General features: G+C 39.2%; 1 protein-coding gene across 1 annotated transcript in view; it reads left to right on the forward strand.

Moving 5' to 3' along the window:
- VIRMA (vir like m6A methyltransferase associated) overlaps window positions 1–12,950 on the forward strand; it is a 70,836-nt gene that overhangs the window by 27,377 nt on the left and 30,509 nt on the right. The window contains exons 9-10 of the mRNA XM_049854552.1: window positions 1,748–2,239; window positions 3,266–3,420. Coding sequence (XP_049710509.1) covers window positions 1,748–2,239; window positions 3,266–3,420 — 647 coding nt within the window. The remainder of the gene's footprint in view (window positions 1–1,747; window positions 2,240–3,265; window positions 3,421–12,950) is intronic.

Consider the following 12,950-nt stretch of genomic DNA (forward strand, 5'->3'; position numbering starts at 1 on the left):
TATCAGTGTTTTAGACTCCCAGAAGGAAAGCAGGTATTCAGCATAAACAGTCGAGGCACAATTGAGCTGCTCTTATCATTTAGGGAGCTAGAAGCCCTCCAAGTGCCAGCCTTGTAAGCAGGCTCTTCTTAAACAGGCCGAGCCCTGCTATGTTAATTTTTTCTGCCTAGTCTATAAGTTGGTTAAAAAATGCTCTTATATGTGGGCAGATTGTCTTATAGGCAAGGTGTAAGCACAGTGCTTACCTTGCTTACTGGATCATCTGTAGTGAACAATTCCACGTTTTTTACCACATCAAAGATTCTGCTTCTAGGTATGACTGGCATCTGTCTCTGTCCCAACCCCATAGCACCTTCCTACAGAATCAAAGCCTCTGTTTAAATTTACAATCCCTAACAGGTACAGATGACCCAGTAAGCAAGGTAAGTACAGCCTTACTTGTGCTTACTTACTAATCTGTAATGAACAGTTGCAGATGTGATGAAACCCATGTGAAATTGTTCACTGCAGATGATCTGGTAAGCAGGGTAAGAATTGTGCTTACCTTGTTTATCAGATAATCCATTCCTGCTCTTAAAGGGTTTAGTAATTCTGGAGTTTTGTCTTCTTTAGGGTTCTGTTTGCCTTTGTAGTAAATAGATGCCTCACTGGAGGTATCTATTATCATGAAGTAGAGGTCTGATTTTAAGCAGTAATTTGAGTGAAGAGGCTGTTGATGAAAATAAATTCTGGCCTTTAATCTGCCTGTTAGTAATATTTTACCAGGGGTTAAAGGAAGCTATTGTGTAACCACTGGCAGTGACTGTCCTTTAAAAATATGGAGGGAAGAGATTAGCATTTTGAGTAATTTTATAATTTTTAGCTTTCAAAAAAATTATATTCTTCCTAACTCAAAATTAATAAATAAATTTACACTAGGCTAGGCTTCTCTTATAGTTTGACATTTTTGACTGATTTTTTCCTCCATTTTTGAATTTTGAAAAAAAGTATTGTGTTTTAATTCTTTCTTCTCCAAATCATTTTTTCACTTTGAACAAGTTAATTTTAGAAAAGAGTTTTAACCTGACAGGGCCTACAGTTAAGGAAACCCTTATAAATAAGGAAACACATGCCCAAAGAGGTTATCAGTTGTATTTGTATCTATTTTGGTATATTGAATAAATTCAAACTTCTCCCCCTAAAACTATGTATAGTGAACAGTGGTTCTTGGATTTGATAAAAGAGTGTTGTGTATGGCGGTATTAACTTTAACTACTTAAGTACTAAAAATAGGTAATTTGAAATTTTTTTCATAGATATACCAATTCGTGTATTTATGTATATTTCAATGTGCTATGTATTTCTATAGTCTATATATTATGATTTCACTGAATAAACTAATTGCAGGTATACCGATATGCCATGAGTAGAGTAAGACCATGGTGAAAAAGGAGCATTTGATACGTGGCCTAGGAAGAAGGCCCAGAATTTAAAGTCATGGTTGACTCTGGAAAGAAAAAACTTATCAACAGTTATCTATTGAATATTTGTTGAATCATAGCTAGGAGAAAGCCTCACAGAACTTCCACTTGTCTCTGGCCCAGTGGAGAGAAGACTTGCTACTCATATTATGTTTTCACTTAAAGCACTATATACTGAGGATAAAGACTGGCCATTAAAGATTTTACCTCTCTTCCTTCCAGGGAATACTGACTACATTAAGAATGCTTTGAACTGACTTTACATATATTAATTAACTTTTCTACAGGTATCTTCACAGTCATCACTTCCTGGAGTTGGTTACCTTGCTTCTGTCAATTCCTGTAACAAGTGCTCATCCTGGTGTGCTGCAAGCCACAAAAGATGTTTTAAAGTTTCTCGCACAATCACAGAAAGGTCTTCTTTTTTTTATGTCAGAATACGAAGCAACAAATTTGTTGATCAGAGCTCTATGTCACCTTTATGATCAAGATGAAGACGAAGGTCTCCAGTCTGATGGTATTATCGATGATGCATTTGCCTTGTGGCTACAGGATTCAACACAAACGTTGCAGTGTATTACAGAACTGTTCACCCATCTTCAGCGTTGTACAGCCAGTGAAGAAACTGACCATTCCGATCTCTTGGGAACCCTTCACAATCTTTACTTGATTACTTTTAATCCTGTGGGAAGATCAGCTGTTGGCCATGTTTTCAGTCTTGAGAAAAATCTCCAAAGTCTTATTACTCTAATGGAGTACTATTCCAAAGAAGCCTTAGGGTAATTTCCTACTCCTTAAATTTTCTATTATGTTAGAAAACTAGACCATTAATGGCCTAGATTTTTAAAAAATGTTTCATTGAAAGTAAAAACTATACTTAAAGGTTTTTAATACTTATTTTTTAACATAATACTTGTTAATTAAGGATTGGAATGACAGAAATAATCTCTGAAATATAGATTTTAGCTATAAAGCAATGAGATGAGTGGCTCTTTTAGCAGTTTCTTCCAGTTCCCCATGGTGTTGACAGATTGCAAGTGTAATACCCCTTCTGATTTGGGTAGAGGAAAACCCTGTCCTAGTCACAAGAACATATACTGTAAGAGCACTGAGGAATATTTGTTAGTCTTCTGCCCTTGCCTTCTAAAGTATTCATGGTGCTCTGGCTTTAGATTTCTGTGACAGAATAGGAGTAGTTGGGAATGATAATGGTTTTGAAATGCCTGCTCAGTAGGACAGAGGGTTTAGTGTATGGGAAGAGAGCCATGCCCTCTTCCTGGCTCATGGCACACAAAGTAGTGGTATCCAGGTAGCTGGCCTCACTATAGGGACTTGGTATGACTCTTTGAGTGACAGGTCTCCTTTGGGAGCATATGAAACGCAACTACCAGTGCCTTCTATGCCTTGCTGTATCTTAACTGCTCTGTAAGCATGTGATGAAGACTGAGTGATGATGGCAGTAGATTGATTCATCACATTTATTCATACCCAGAGTGGAAAAATATTTTAAAGGAGACTAATGAAGCATATTTTCTAATCTTTCATTGCTAATGAAGTATATAATTGTTAATATTTCGTTGTTTATCTCATCTTATTTTTTCAATAGTATTTCATTTTCTGTTGTAATGCACATACTTTTTTTTGTATACACTTTTAAGCAGTGTTTTCATGTGAATTGGATGCAAGCTCTAAAATCTGATTTCTGGTCTTAAGTAAGTTAGTCATGTTTCATTGTAAATTTCCTTTATCTCTTTAAAACTAAGTTATTTTCGTACCAAAAACTTAAAAACCTTATTTTGTTTCAGTGACTCCAAGTCTAAGAAGTCAGTGGCTTATAATTATGCATGCATACTTATTTTGGTGGTGGTTCAGTCTTCCAGTGATGTCCAAATGCTAGAACAACATGCAGCATCTCTGTTGAAGCTTTGTAAAGCAGATGAAAATAATGCTAAATTGCAAGGTATGGTATCTCGTATTATTTAAGCATGAGTAATATGTGAAGGAAAAAGCCTTTGAATATCTAATTAGTGCACTGCCATTGGAAACCCTGGTGGCATAGTGGTTAAGTGCTACGGCTGCAAACCAAAGGGTTGGCAGTTCAAATCCACCAGGTGCTCCTTGGAAACTCTATGGGGCAGTTCTACTCTGTCCTATAGGGTCGCTATGAGTCGGAATCGACTCGAGGGCACTGGGTTTTCTGGGCACTGCCATTGTTTTTCTAAATTTTACTTATTTTGTTATTGGTTTTGTTGAGAGTATATATAGCAAAACATACACCAGGTCTGCAGTTTCTACACATTCAGTTAAGTGACATTAATTACATTCTTTGAGTCATGCAATCATTTTCACCCTCCTTTTCTGAGTCGTTCCTCCCTCATTAACATAAACTCACTGCCCCCTAAGGTTCCTATTTAATCTTCTGAGTTTGATCCCATATCGATAGTTCTTAAAAGACCGTATGCTTAAGGCAGACTTTTCTTTTCACTAGTTAAGCTAAACTATTGTTCAGTTTTAAGATGACTTCAGGAGACATTTTTGGTTTAAGGTTTAAAGATTATCTCAAGGCAATAGTTTCAGGGGTTCATCCACCCTCCATGACTCCAGAAGAGTCTGTGAGAATTTGAAAATTTGTTCTGCATTTCCCCCCTTTTGATCTGGATTCTTTTATAGAATCTTTGATCAAAATGTTCAGTAATGGTAGCTAGGCACCATCAAATTCTTCTGGTCTCATGGCAAAGGAGGCAGTTGTTCATGGACGCAATTAGCCACACATTCTATGTCTTCCTCCTCTTCCTGACTCTCCTTCCTCTGTTGCTCCAGGTAAATAGAGATCAACCGTTGTTCCTTGCATGACCACTTGGAAGCTTTTAAGATCCAGGCACAATGCAACGAACTAGGAAGTAGAACAAGCACTAAACATGTTATTAAACCAGTTAACTGAGATGTCCCCTGAAACCATGATCCTAAACCCCCAAACCAAGGAACCAAATTCCATGAGGTGTTTGGTTTTGCATAAGCAGCCTCAGCAGCTACTTCCTTTTTTTTGTTGTTGTTATTGTTGTGAATATATCTGTCACACAACTTTCGCCATTTTAACTTTTTACAGGTGTAGAACTTATTGAGAACGTGGCTGTACAACCCTACCCTTATTCAGTGTGATTTTCTCCATCACCATTTTACCTCCCTTTTCCCCTCCCTCCTGCCCCTGGTAACCACTAATAAACTTTGGTCTTTATACATTTGCCTTTTCTTGTCTTTTTATATAAGTGAGATCATTCAATATTTGTCCTTTTGTGTTTGGCTTATTTCACTCAACATAATGTCTTCAACCTCCATCCATACTGTAGCATGTGTCAAGACTTCATTTCTCCTACTGGCTGAATAGTATTCCATTGTATGTATGTACCACATTTTGTTTATCCATTCATCTGTTGATGGGCATTTAGGTTGTTTCCACTTTTTGGCTGTTGTGAATAGTGCTACAGTGAACATTGGTGTAAAAGTCTCTGGTTGACTCTCGGCTTTTCAGGCTTTTGGGTATATACCTAGGAGTGGAATTGCTGGGTCATATGGTAGTTTTAAGAGCCATGGTGGCAAAGTAGTTTAGCATTCGGCTGCTATCCAAAAGACTGGCAGTTCGAATCCACCAGCCGCTCCTTGGAAACCCTATGGAACAGTTCTACTCTGTCGTGTAGGGTCACTAAGAGTTGGAATCAGCTCGACGGCAATGGGCTTTTTGGTTTTATGGTACTTCCATTTTTAGTTTTTAGAAGAGCTGTCCCACTTTGGCTATAACATTTTGCATTCCCATCAGCAATGAATGAGGGTTCCAATTTCCCCAGCATCCTCACCCACATTTGTTATTTTCTGTTTTGTTTTTTATCTTAACCATCCTAGTGGGAGCGAAATGGTATCTCACTGTGGTTTTGATTTGAATCTCTCTGGTGGGTAATGAAGCTGAGCATCATTTCATGTGTTTGATGACCATTCAGATGTCCTCTTTAGTGAAATGTCTATTCAAGTCCTTTGCCCATTTTGTGATTGGGTTATTTGTCTTTTTATTGTCAAAGTTTTATATATATTTTGGTTATTAGATTCTTGTTGGATGTGTGGTTTTCAAAGATATTCTCCTAGTTGGTAGTTTGTCTTTTCACTTTTTTTTTTTTTTTTTTTTTTTATAATAACTTTTATTAAGCTTCAAGTGAACGTTTACAAATCCAATCAGTCTGTCACATATAAGTTTACATACATCTCACTCCCTACTCCCACTTACTCTCCCCGTCTTGAGTCAGCCCTTTCAGTCTCTCCTTTCTTGACAATTTTGCCGGCTTCCCTCTCTCTCTATCCTCCCATCCCCCCTCCAGACAAGAGTTGCCAACACAATCTCAAGTGTACACCTGATATAATTAGCTCACTCTTCATCAGCGTCTCTCTCCCACCCGCTGACCAGTCCCTTTCATGTCTGATGAGTTGTCTTCAGGGATGGTTCCTGTCCTGTGTCAACAGAAGGTCTGGAGAGCATGGCCGCCGGGATTCCTCCAGTCTCAGTCAGACCATTAAGTTTGGTCTTCTTATGAGAATTTGGGGTCTGCATCCCACTGCTCTCCTGCTCCCTCAGGGGTCCTCTGCTGAGCTCCCTGTCAGGGCAGTCATCGATTGTGGCCGGGCACCAACTAGTTCTTCTGGTCTCAGGATGATGTAGGTCTCTTGTTCATGTGGCCCTTTCTGTCTCTTGGGCTCTTAGTTGTCATGTGGGCTTGGTGTTCTTCATTTTCCTTTGCTCCAGGTGGGTTGAGACCAATTGCTGCATCTTAGATGGCTGCTTGTTAGCATTTAAGACCCCAGACACCACATTTCAAAGTGGGATGCAGAATGATTTCATAATAGAATTATTTTGCCAATTGACTTAGAAGTCCCCGCAAACCATGTTCCCCAGACCCCCGCGCTTGCTCCGCTGAGCTTTGAAGCATTCATTTTATCCCGGAAACTTCTTTGCTTTTGGTCCAGTCCAATTGAGCTGACCTTCCATGTATTGAGTGTTGTCTTTCCCTTCACCTAAAGCAGTTCTTATCTACTGATTAATCAATAAAAAAACCCTCTCCCACCCTCCCTCCCTCCCCCCCTCGTAACCACAAAAGTATGTGTTCTTCTCAGGTTTACTATTTCTCAAGATCTTATAATAGTGGTCTTATACAGTATTTGTCCTTTTGCCTCTGACTCATTTTGCTCAGCATAATGCCTTCCAGGTTCCTCCATGTTATGAAATGTTTCAGAGATTCGTCACTGTTCTTTATCGATGCGTAGTATTCCATTGTGTGAATATACCACAATTTATTTACCCATTCATCCGTTGATGGACACCTTGGTTGCTTCCAACTTTTTGCTATTGTAAACAGAGCTGCAATAAACATGGGTGTGCATATATCTGTTTGTATGAAGGCTCTTGTATCTCTAGGGTATATTCCGAGGAGTGGGATTTCTGGGTTGTATGGTAGTTCTATTTCTAACTGTTTAAGATAACGCCAGATAGATTTCCAAAGTGGTTGTACCATTTTACATTCCCACCAGCAGTGTATAAGAGTTCCAATCTCTCCGCAGCCTCTCCAACATTTATTATTTTGTGTTTTTTGGATTAATGCCAGCCTTGCTGGTGTGAGATGGAATCTCATCGTAGTTTTAATTTGCATTTCTCTAATGGCTAATGATCGAGAGCATTTTCTCATGTATCTGTTGGCTGCCTGAATATCTTCTTTAGAGAAATGTGTGTTCATATCCTTTGCCCACTTCTTGATTGGGTTGTTTGTCTTTTTGTGGTTGAGTTTTGACAGAATCATGTAGATTTTAGAGATCAGGCGCTGGTCGGAGATGTCATAGCTGAAAATTCTTTCCCAATCTGTAGGTGGTCTTTTTACTCTTTTGGTGAAGTCTTTAGATGAGCATAGGTGTTTGATTTTTAGGAGCTCCCAGTTATCGGGTTTCTCTTCATCATTTTTGGTAATGTTTTGTATTCTGTTTATACCTTGTATTAGGGCTCCTAGGGTTGTCCCAATTTTTTCTTCCATGATCTTTATCGTTTTAGTCTTTATGTTTAGGTCTTTGATCCACTTGGAGTTAGTTTTTGTGCATGGTGTGAGGTATGGGTCCTGTTTCATTTTTTTGCAAATGGATATCCAGTTATGCCAGCACCATTTGTTAAAAAGGCTGTCTTTTCCCCAGTTAATTGACACTGGTCCTTTGTCAAATATCAGCTGCTCATACGTGGATGGATCTATGTCTGGGTTCTCAATTCTGTTCCATTGGTCCATGTGTCTGTTGTTGTACCAATACCAGGCTGTTTTGACTACTGTGGCTGTACAATAGGTTCTGAAGTCAGGTAAGGTGAGGCCTCCCACTTTCTTCTTCTTTTTCAGTAGTGCTTTGCTTATCCGGGGCTTCTTTCCCTTCCATATGAAATTGGTGATTTGTTTCTCTATCCCCTTAAAATATGACATTGGAATTTGGATCGGAAGTGCGTTAAATGTATAGATGGCTTTTGGTAGAATAGACATTTTTACTATGTTAAGTCTTCCTATCCATGAGCAAGGTATGTTTTTCCACTTAAGTATGTCCTTTTGAATTTCTTGTAGTAGAGCTTTGTAGTTTTCTTTGTATAGGTCTTTTACATCCTTGGTAAGATTTATTCCTAAGTATCTTATCTTCTTGGGGGCTACCGTGAATGGTATTGATTTGGTTATTTCCTCTTCGGTGTTCTTTTTGTTGATGTAGAGGAATCCAAGTGATTTTTGTATGTTTATTTTATAACCTGAGACTCTGCCAAACTCTTCTATTAGTTTCAGTAGTTTTCTGGAGGATTCCTTAGGGTTTTCTGTGTATATAATCATGTCATCTGCAAATAGTGATAACTTTACTTCTTCCTTGCCAATCCGGATACCTTTTATTTCTTTGTCTAGCCTGATTGCCCTGGCTAAGACTTCCAACACGATGTTGAATAAGAGCGGTGATAAAGGGCATCCTTGTCTGGTTCCCGTTCTCAAGGGAAATGCTTTCAGGTTCTCTCCATTTAGAGTGATATTGGCTGTTGGCTTTGCATAGATGCCCTTTATTATGTTGAGGCATTTTCCTTCAATTCCTATTTTGGTAAGAGTTTTTATCATGAATGGGTGTTGGACTTTGTCAAATGCCTTTTCTGCATCAATTGATAAGATCATGTGGTTTTTGTCTTTTGTTTTATTTATGTGATGGATTACATTAATGGTTTTTCTGATATTAAACCAGCCTTGCATACCTGGTATAAATCCCACTTGATCAGGGTGAATTATTTTTTTGATGTGTTGTTGGATTCTATTGGCTAGAATTTTGTTGAGGATTTTTGCATCAATGTTCATGAGGGATATAGGTCTATAATTTTCTTTTTTTGTAATGTCTTTACCTGGTTTTGGTATCAGGGAGATGGTGGCTTCATAGAATGAGTTGGGTAGAATTCCGTCATTTTCTATGCTTTGGAATACCTTTAGTAGTAGTGGTGTTAACTCTTCTCTGAAAATTTGGTAGAACTCTGCAGTGAAGCCGTCCGGGCCAGGACTTTTTTTTGTTGGGAGTTTTTTGATTACCGTTTCAATCTCTTTTTTTGTTATGGGTCTATTTAGTTGTTCTGCTTCTGAATGTGTTAGTTTAGGTAGGTAGTGTTTTTCAAGGAATTCATCCATTTCTTCTAGGTTTTCAAATTTGTTAGAGTACAATTTTTCATAATAATCTGAAATGATTCTTTTAATTTCATTTGGTTCTGTTGTGATGTGGTCCTTCTCATTTCTTATTCGGGTTATTTGTTTCCTTTCCTGTATTTCTTTAGTCAGTCTAGCCAATGGTTTATCAATTTTGTTAATTTTTTCAAAGAACCAGCTTTTGGCTTTGTTAATTCTTTCAATTGTTTTTCTGTTCTCTAATTCATTTAGTTCAGCTCTAATTTTTATTATTTGTTTTCTTCTGGTGCCTGATGGATTCTTTTGTTGCTCACTTTCTATTTGTTCAAGTTGTAGGGACAGTTCTCTGATTTTGGCTCTTTCTTCTTTTTGTATGTGTGCATTTATTGATATAAATTGGCCTCTGAGCACTGCTTTTGCTGTGTCCCAGAGGTTTTGATAGGAAGTATTTTCATTCTCGTTGCTTTCTATGAATTTCCTTATTCCCTCCTTGATGTCTTCTATAACCCAGTCTTTTTTCAGGAGGGTATTGTTCATTTTCCAAGTATTTGATTTCTTTTCCCTCGTTCTTCTGTTATTGATCTCTAGTTTTATTGCCTTGTGGTCTGAGAAGATGCTTTGTAATATTTCGATGTTTTGGACTCTGCAAAGGTTTGTTTTATGACCTAATATGTGGTCTATTCTAGAGAATGTTCCATGTGCGCTAGAAAAAAAAGTATATTTTGCAGCAGTTGGGTGGAGAGTTCTGTATAAGTCAATGAGGTCAAGTTGGTTGATTGTTGTAATTAGATCTTCCGTGTCTCTGTTGAGCTTCTTACTGGATGTCCTGTCCTTCTCCGAAAGGGGTGTGTTGAAGTCTCCTACTATAATTGTGGAGGTATCTATCTCGCTTTTCAGTTCTGTTAAAATTTGATTTATATATCTTGCAGGCCTGTCATTGGGTGCGTAAATATTTAATATGGTTATGTCTTCCTGATCAATTGTCCCTTTTATCATTATATAGTGTCCTTCTTTATCCTTTGTGGTGGATTTAAGTCTAAAGTCTATTTTGTCAGAAATTAATATTGCTACTCCTCTTCTTTTTTGCTTATTGTTTGCTTGATATACTTTTTTCCATCCTTTGAGTTTTAGTTTGTTTGTGTCTCTAAGTCTAAGGTGTGTCTCTTGTAGGCAGCATATAGATGGATCGTGTTTCTTTATCCAGTCTGTGACTCTCTGTCTCTTTATTGGTGCATTTAGTCCATTTACATTCAGGGTAATTATAGATAAATAAGTTTTTAGTGCTGTCATTTTGATGCCTTTTTATGTGTGTTGTTGACAATTTCATTTTTCCACATACTTTTTTGTGCTGAGGCGTTTTTCTTAGTAAATTGTGAGATCCTCACTTTCATAGTGTTTGACTTTATGTTAGTTGAGTCGTTACGTTTTTCTTGGTTTTTGTCTTGAGTTATAGAGTTGTTATACCTTTTTGTGGTTACCTCATTATATACCCCTATTTTTCTAAGTAAAAACCTAACTTGTATTGTTCTATATCGCCTTGTATCACTCTCCATATGGCAGTTCAATGCCTCCTGTATTTAGTCCCTCTTTTTGATTATTGTGATCTTTTACCTATTGACTTCCATGATTCCCTGTTATGTGTATTTTTTTTTAATTAATCTTAATTTGTTTGTTTTTGTGATTTCCCTATTTGAGTTGATATCAGGACGTTCTGTTTTGTGACCTTGTGTTGTGCTGATATCTGATATTATTGGTTCTCTGACCAAACAATATCCTTTAGTATTTCTTGTAGCTTTGGTTTGGTTTTTGCAAATTCTCTAAACTTGTGTTTGTCTGTAAATATCTTAATTTCGCCTTCATATTTCAGAGAGAGTTTTGCTGGATATATGATCCTTGGTTGGCAGTTCTTCTCCTTCAGTGTTCTGTATATGTCGTCCCATTCCCTTCTTGCCTGCATGGTTTCTGCTGAGTAGTCAGAACATATTCTTATTGATTCTCCCTTGAAGGAAACCTTTCTTTTCTCCCTGGCTGCTTTTAAAATTTTCTGTTTATCTTTGGTTTTGGTGAGTTTGATGATAATATGTCTTGGTGTTTTTCTTTTTGGATCAATCTTAAATGGGGTTCGATGAGCATCTTGGATAGATATCCTTTCGTCTTTCATGATGTCAGGGAAGTTTTCTGTCAGAAGTTCTTCAACTATTTTCTCTGTGTTTTCTGTCCCCCCTCCCTGTTCTGGGACTCCAATCACCCGCAGGTTATCCTTCTTGATAGAGTCCCACATAATTCTTAGGGTTTCTTCATTTTTTTTAATTCTTTTATCTGATTTTTTTTCAGCTATGTTGGTGTTGATTCCCTGGTCCTCCAGATGTCCCAGTCTGCATTCTAATTGCTCGAGTCTGCTCCTCTGACTTCCTAGTGTGTTGTCTAATTCTGTTATTTTATTGTTAATCTTTTGGATTTCTACATGTTGTCTCTCTATGGATTCTTGCAACTTATTAATTTTTCCAGTATGTTCTTGAATAATCTTTTTGAGTTCTTCAACAGTTTTATCAGTGTGTTCCTTGGCTTTTTCTGCAGATATCCTAATTTCATTTGTGATATCATTAAGCATTCTGTAAATTAGTTTTTTATATTCTGTATCTGATAATTCCAAAATTGTATCTTCATTTGGGAAAGATTTTGATTCTTTTGTTTGGGGAGTTGGAGAAGCTGTCACAGTCTGCTTCTTTAAGTGGTTTGATATGGATTGTTGTCTCCGAGCCATCACTGGGAAACTAGTTTTTCCAGAAAATCCGCTAAAAAAAAACTGCAGTCAGATCCCTATCAGAGTTCTCCCTCTGGCTCAGGCTATTCAGATGTTAATGAAGCCGCCTGGGGAGGGTGGGGGAGGGAACAGAGAGATAGGAGAGTAGCACCTCAGAATATAGCCAGAGTTGCTTGTCTTGCTTGGAATGACTCTTATATCTGAGATTCCCGCGGGCGCGTCGCCTATGTGTGCTGTCTGTGTGGAGATTGCCCCCGGGGGGTCTGGCCCGCTGGAGTCACGGTCAGATCCTCCGCTTCCAGCCCCACGCCCAGCGTCAAGGCTCCCCTACTGGGACGGTGCACTCTCGACTCCAAAATCAGTCGCTGCCTCCCGGGGACTTCTCGTCCCTCCAGCCGCGTGGCCGTGCCGCCCCCGTGAACCAGGTGGGCCCCCTCCCGGGGTTAGTTCAGATGGGTGGAGTAGCTCCCCATGCTTGTGCCGCGACCGAGTGTCCCGGCTGGAACGCTGTTCTCCCCGCTCCAATACCAGTCGCTGCCTCCCGGGGACTTCTCCTACCGGCTGCGTCCCACGCCGCCCGCGCGACCCGGATGGTCACCTTCCCGGGGTTAGTTCAGGGGGTGGAGCAACTCTCCGTGTTTATGCCGTACCTGCGTGCAGTCCAAATCCCTGTGGGACGGTTCCCCGGCTCGGATGCTACTCTTTCTGCTCCAAGATCAGTCACTGCCTCCCGGGGACTTCTCCTAACGGCTGCGTCCCACGCCGCCCGTGGAACCGGCTAGTCCCCCTCCCGGGGTTAGTTCAGGGGGGTGGAGCAGGTCTCTGTGCTTGTGCCGTACCTGACTGGTATGCTGGCTCCAGGCTCTGGAAACAATCGCTGCTTCCCCGTATTAGTTCGTTCTCCGTCTCTAAATCTGTGTTTGTTGTTCAGGGTTCGTAGATTGTTATGTATGTGATCGATTCACTTGTTTTTCCGTGTCTTTGTTGTAAGAGGGATCCGAGGTAGCGTCTGCCTAGTCCGCCATC

Source organism: Elephas maximus, chromosome 15 (assembly GCF_024166365.1).
Source record: "Elephas maximus indicus isolate mEleMax1 chromosome 15, mEleMax1 primary haplotype, whole genome shotgun sequence".
Taxonomy (NCBI): Eukaryota; Metazoa; Chordata; class Mammalia; order Proboscidea; family Elephantidae; genus Elephas; species Elephas maximus.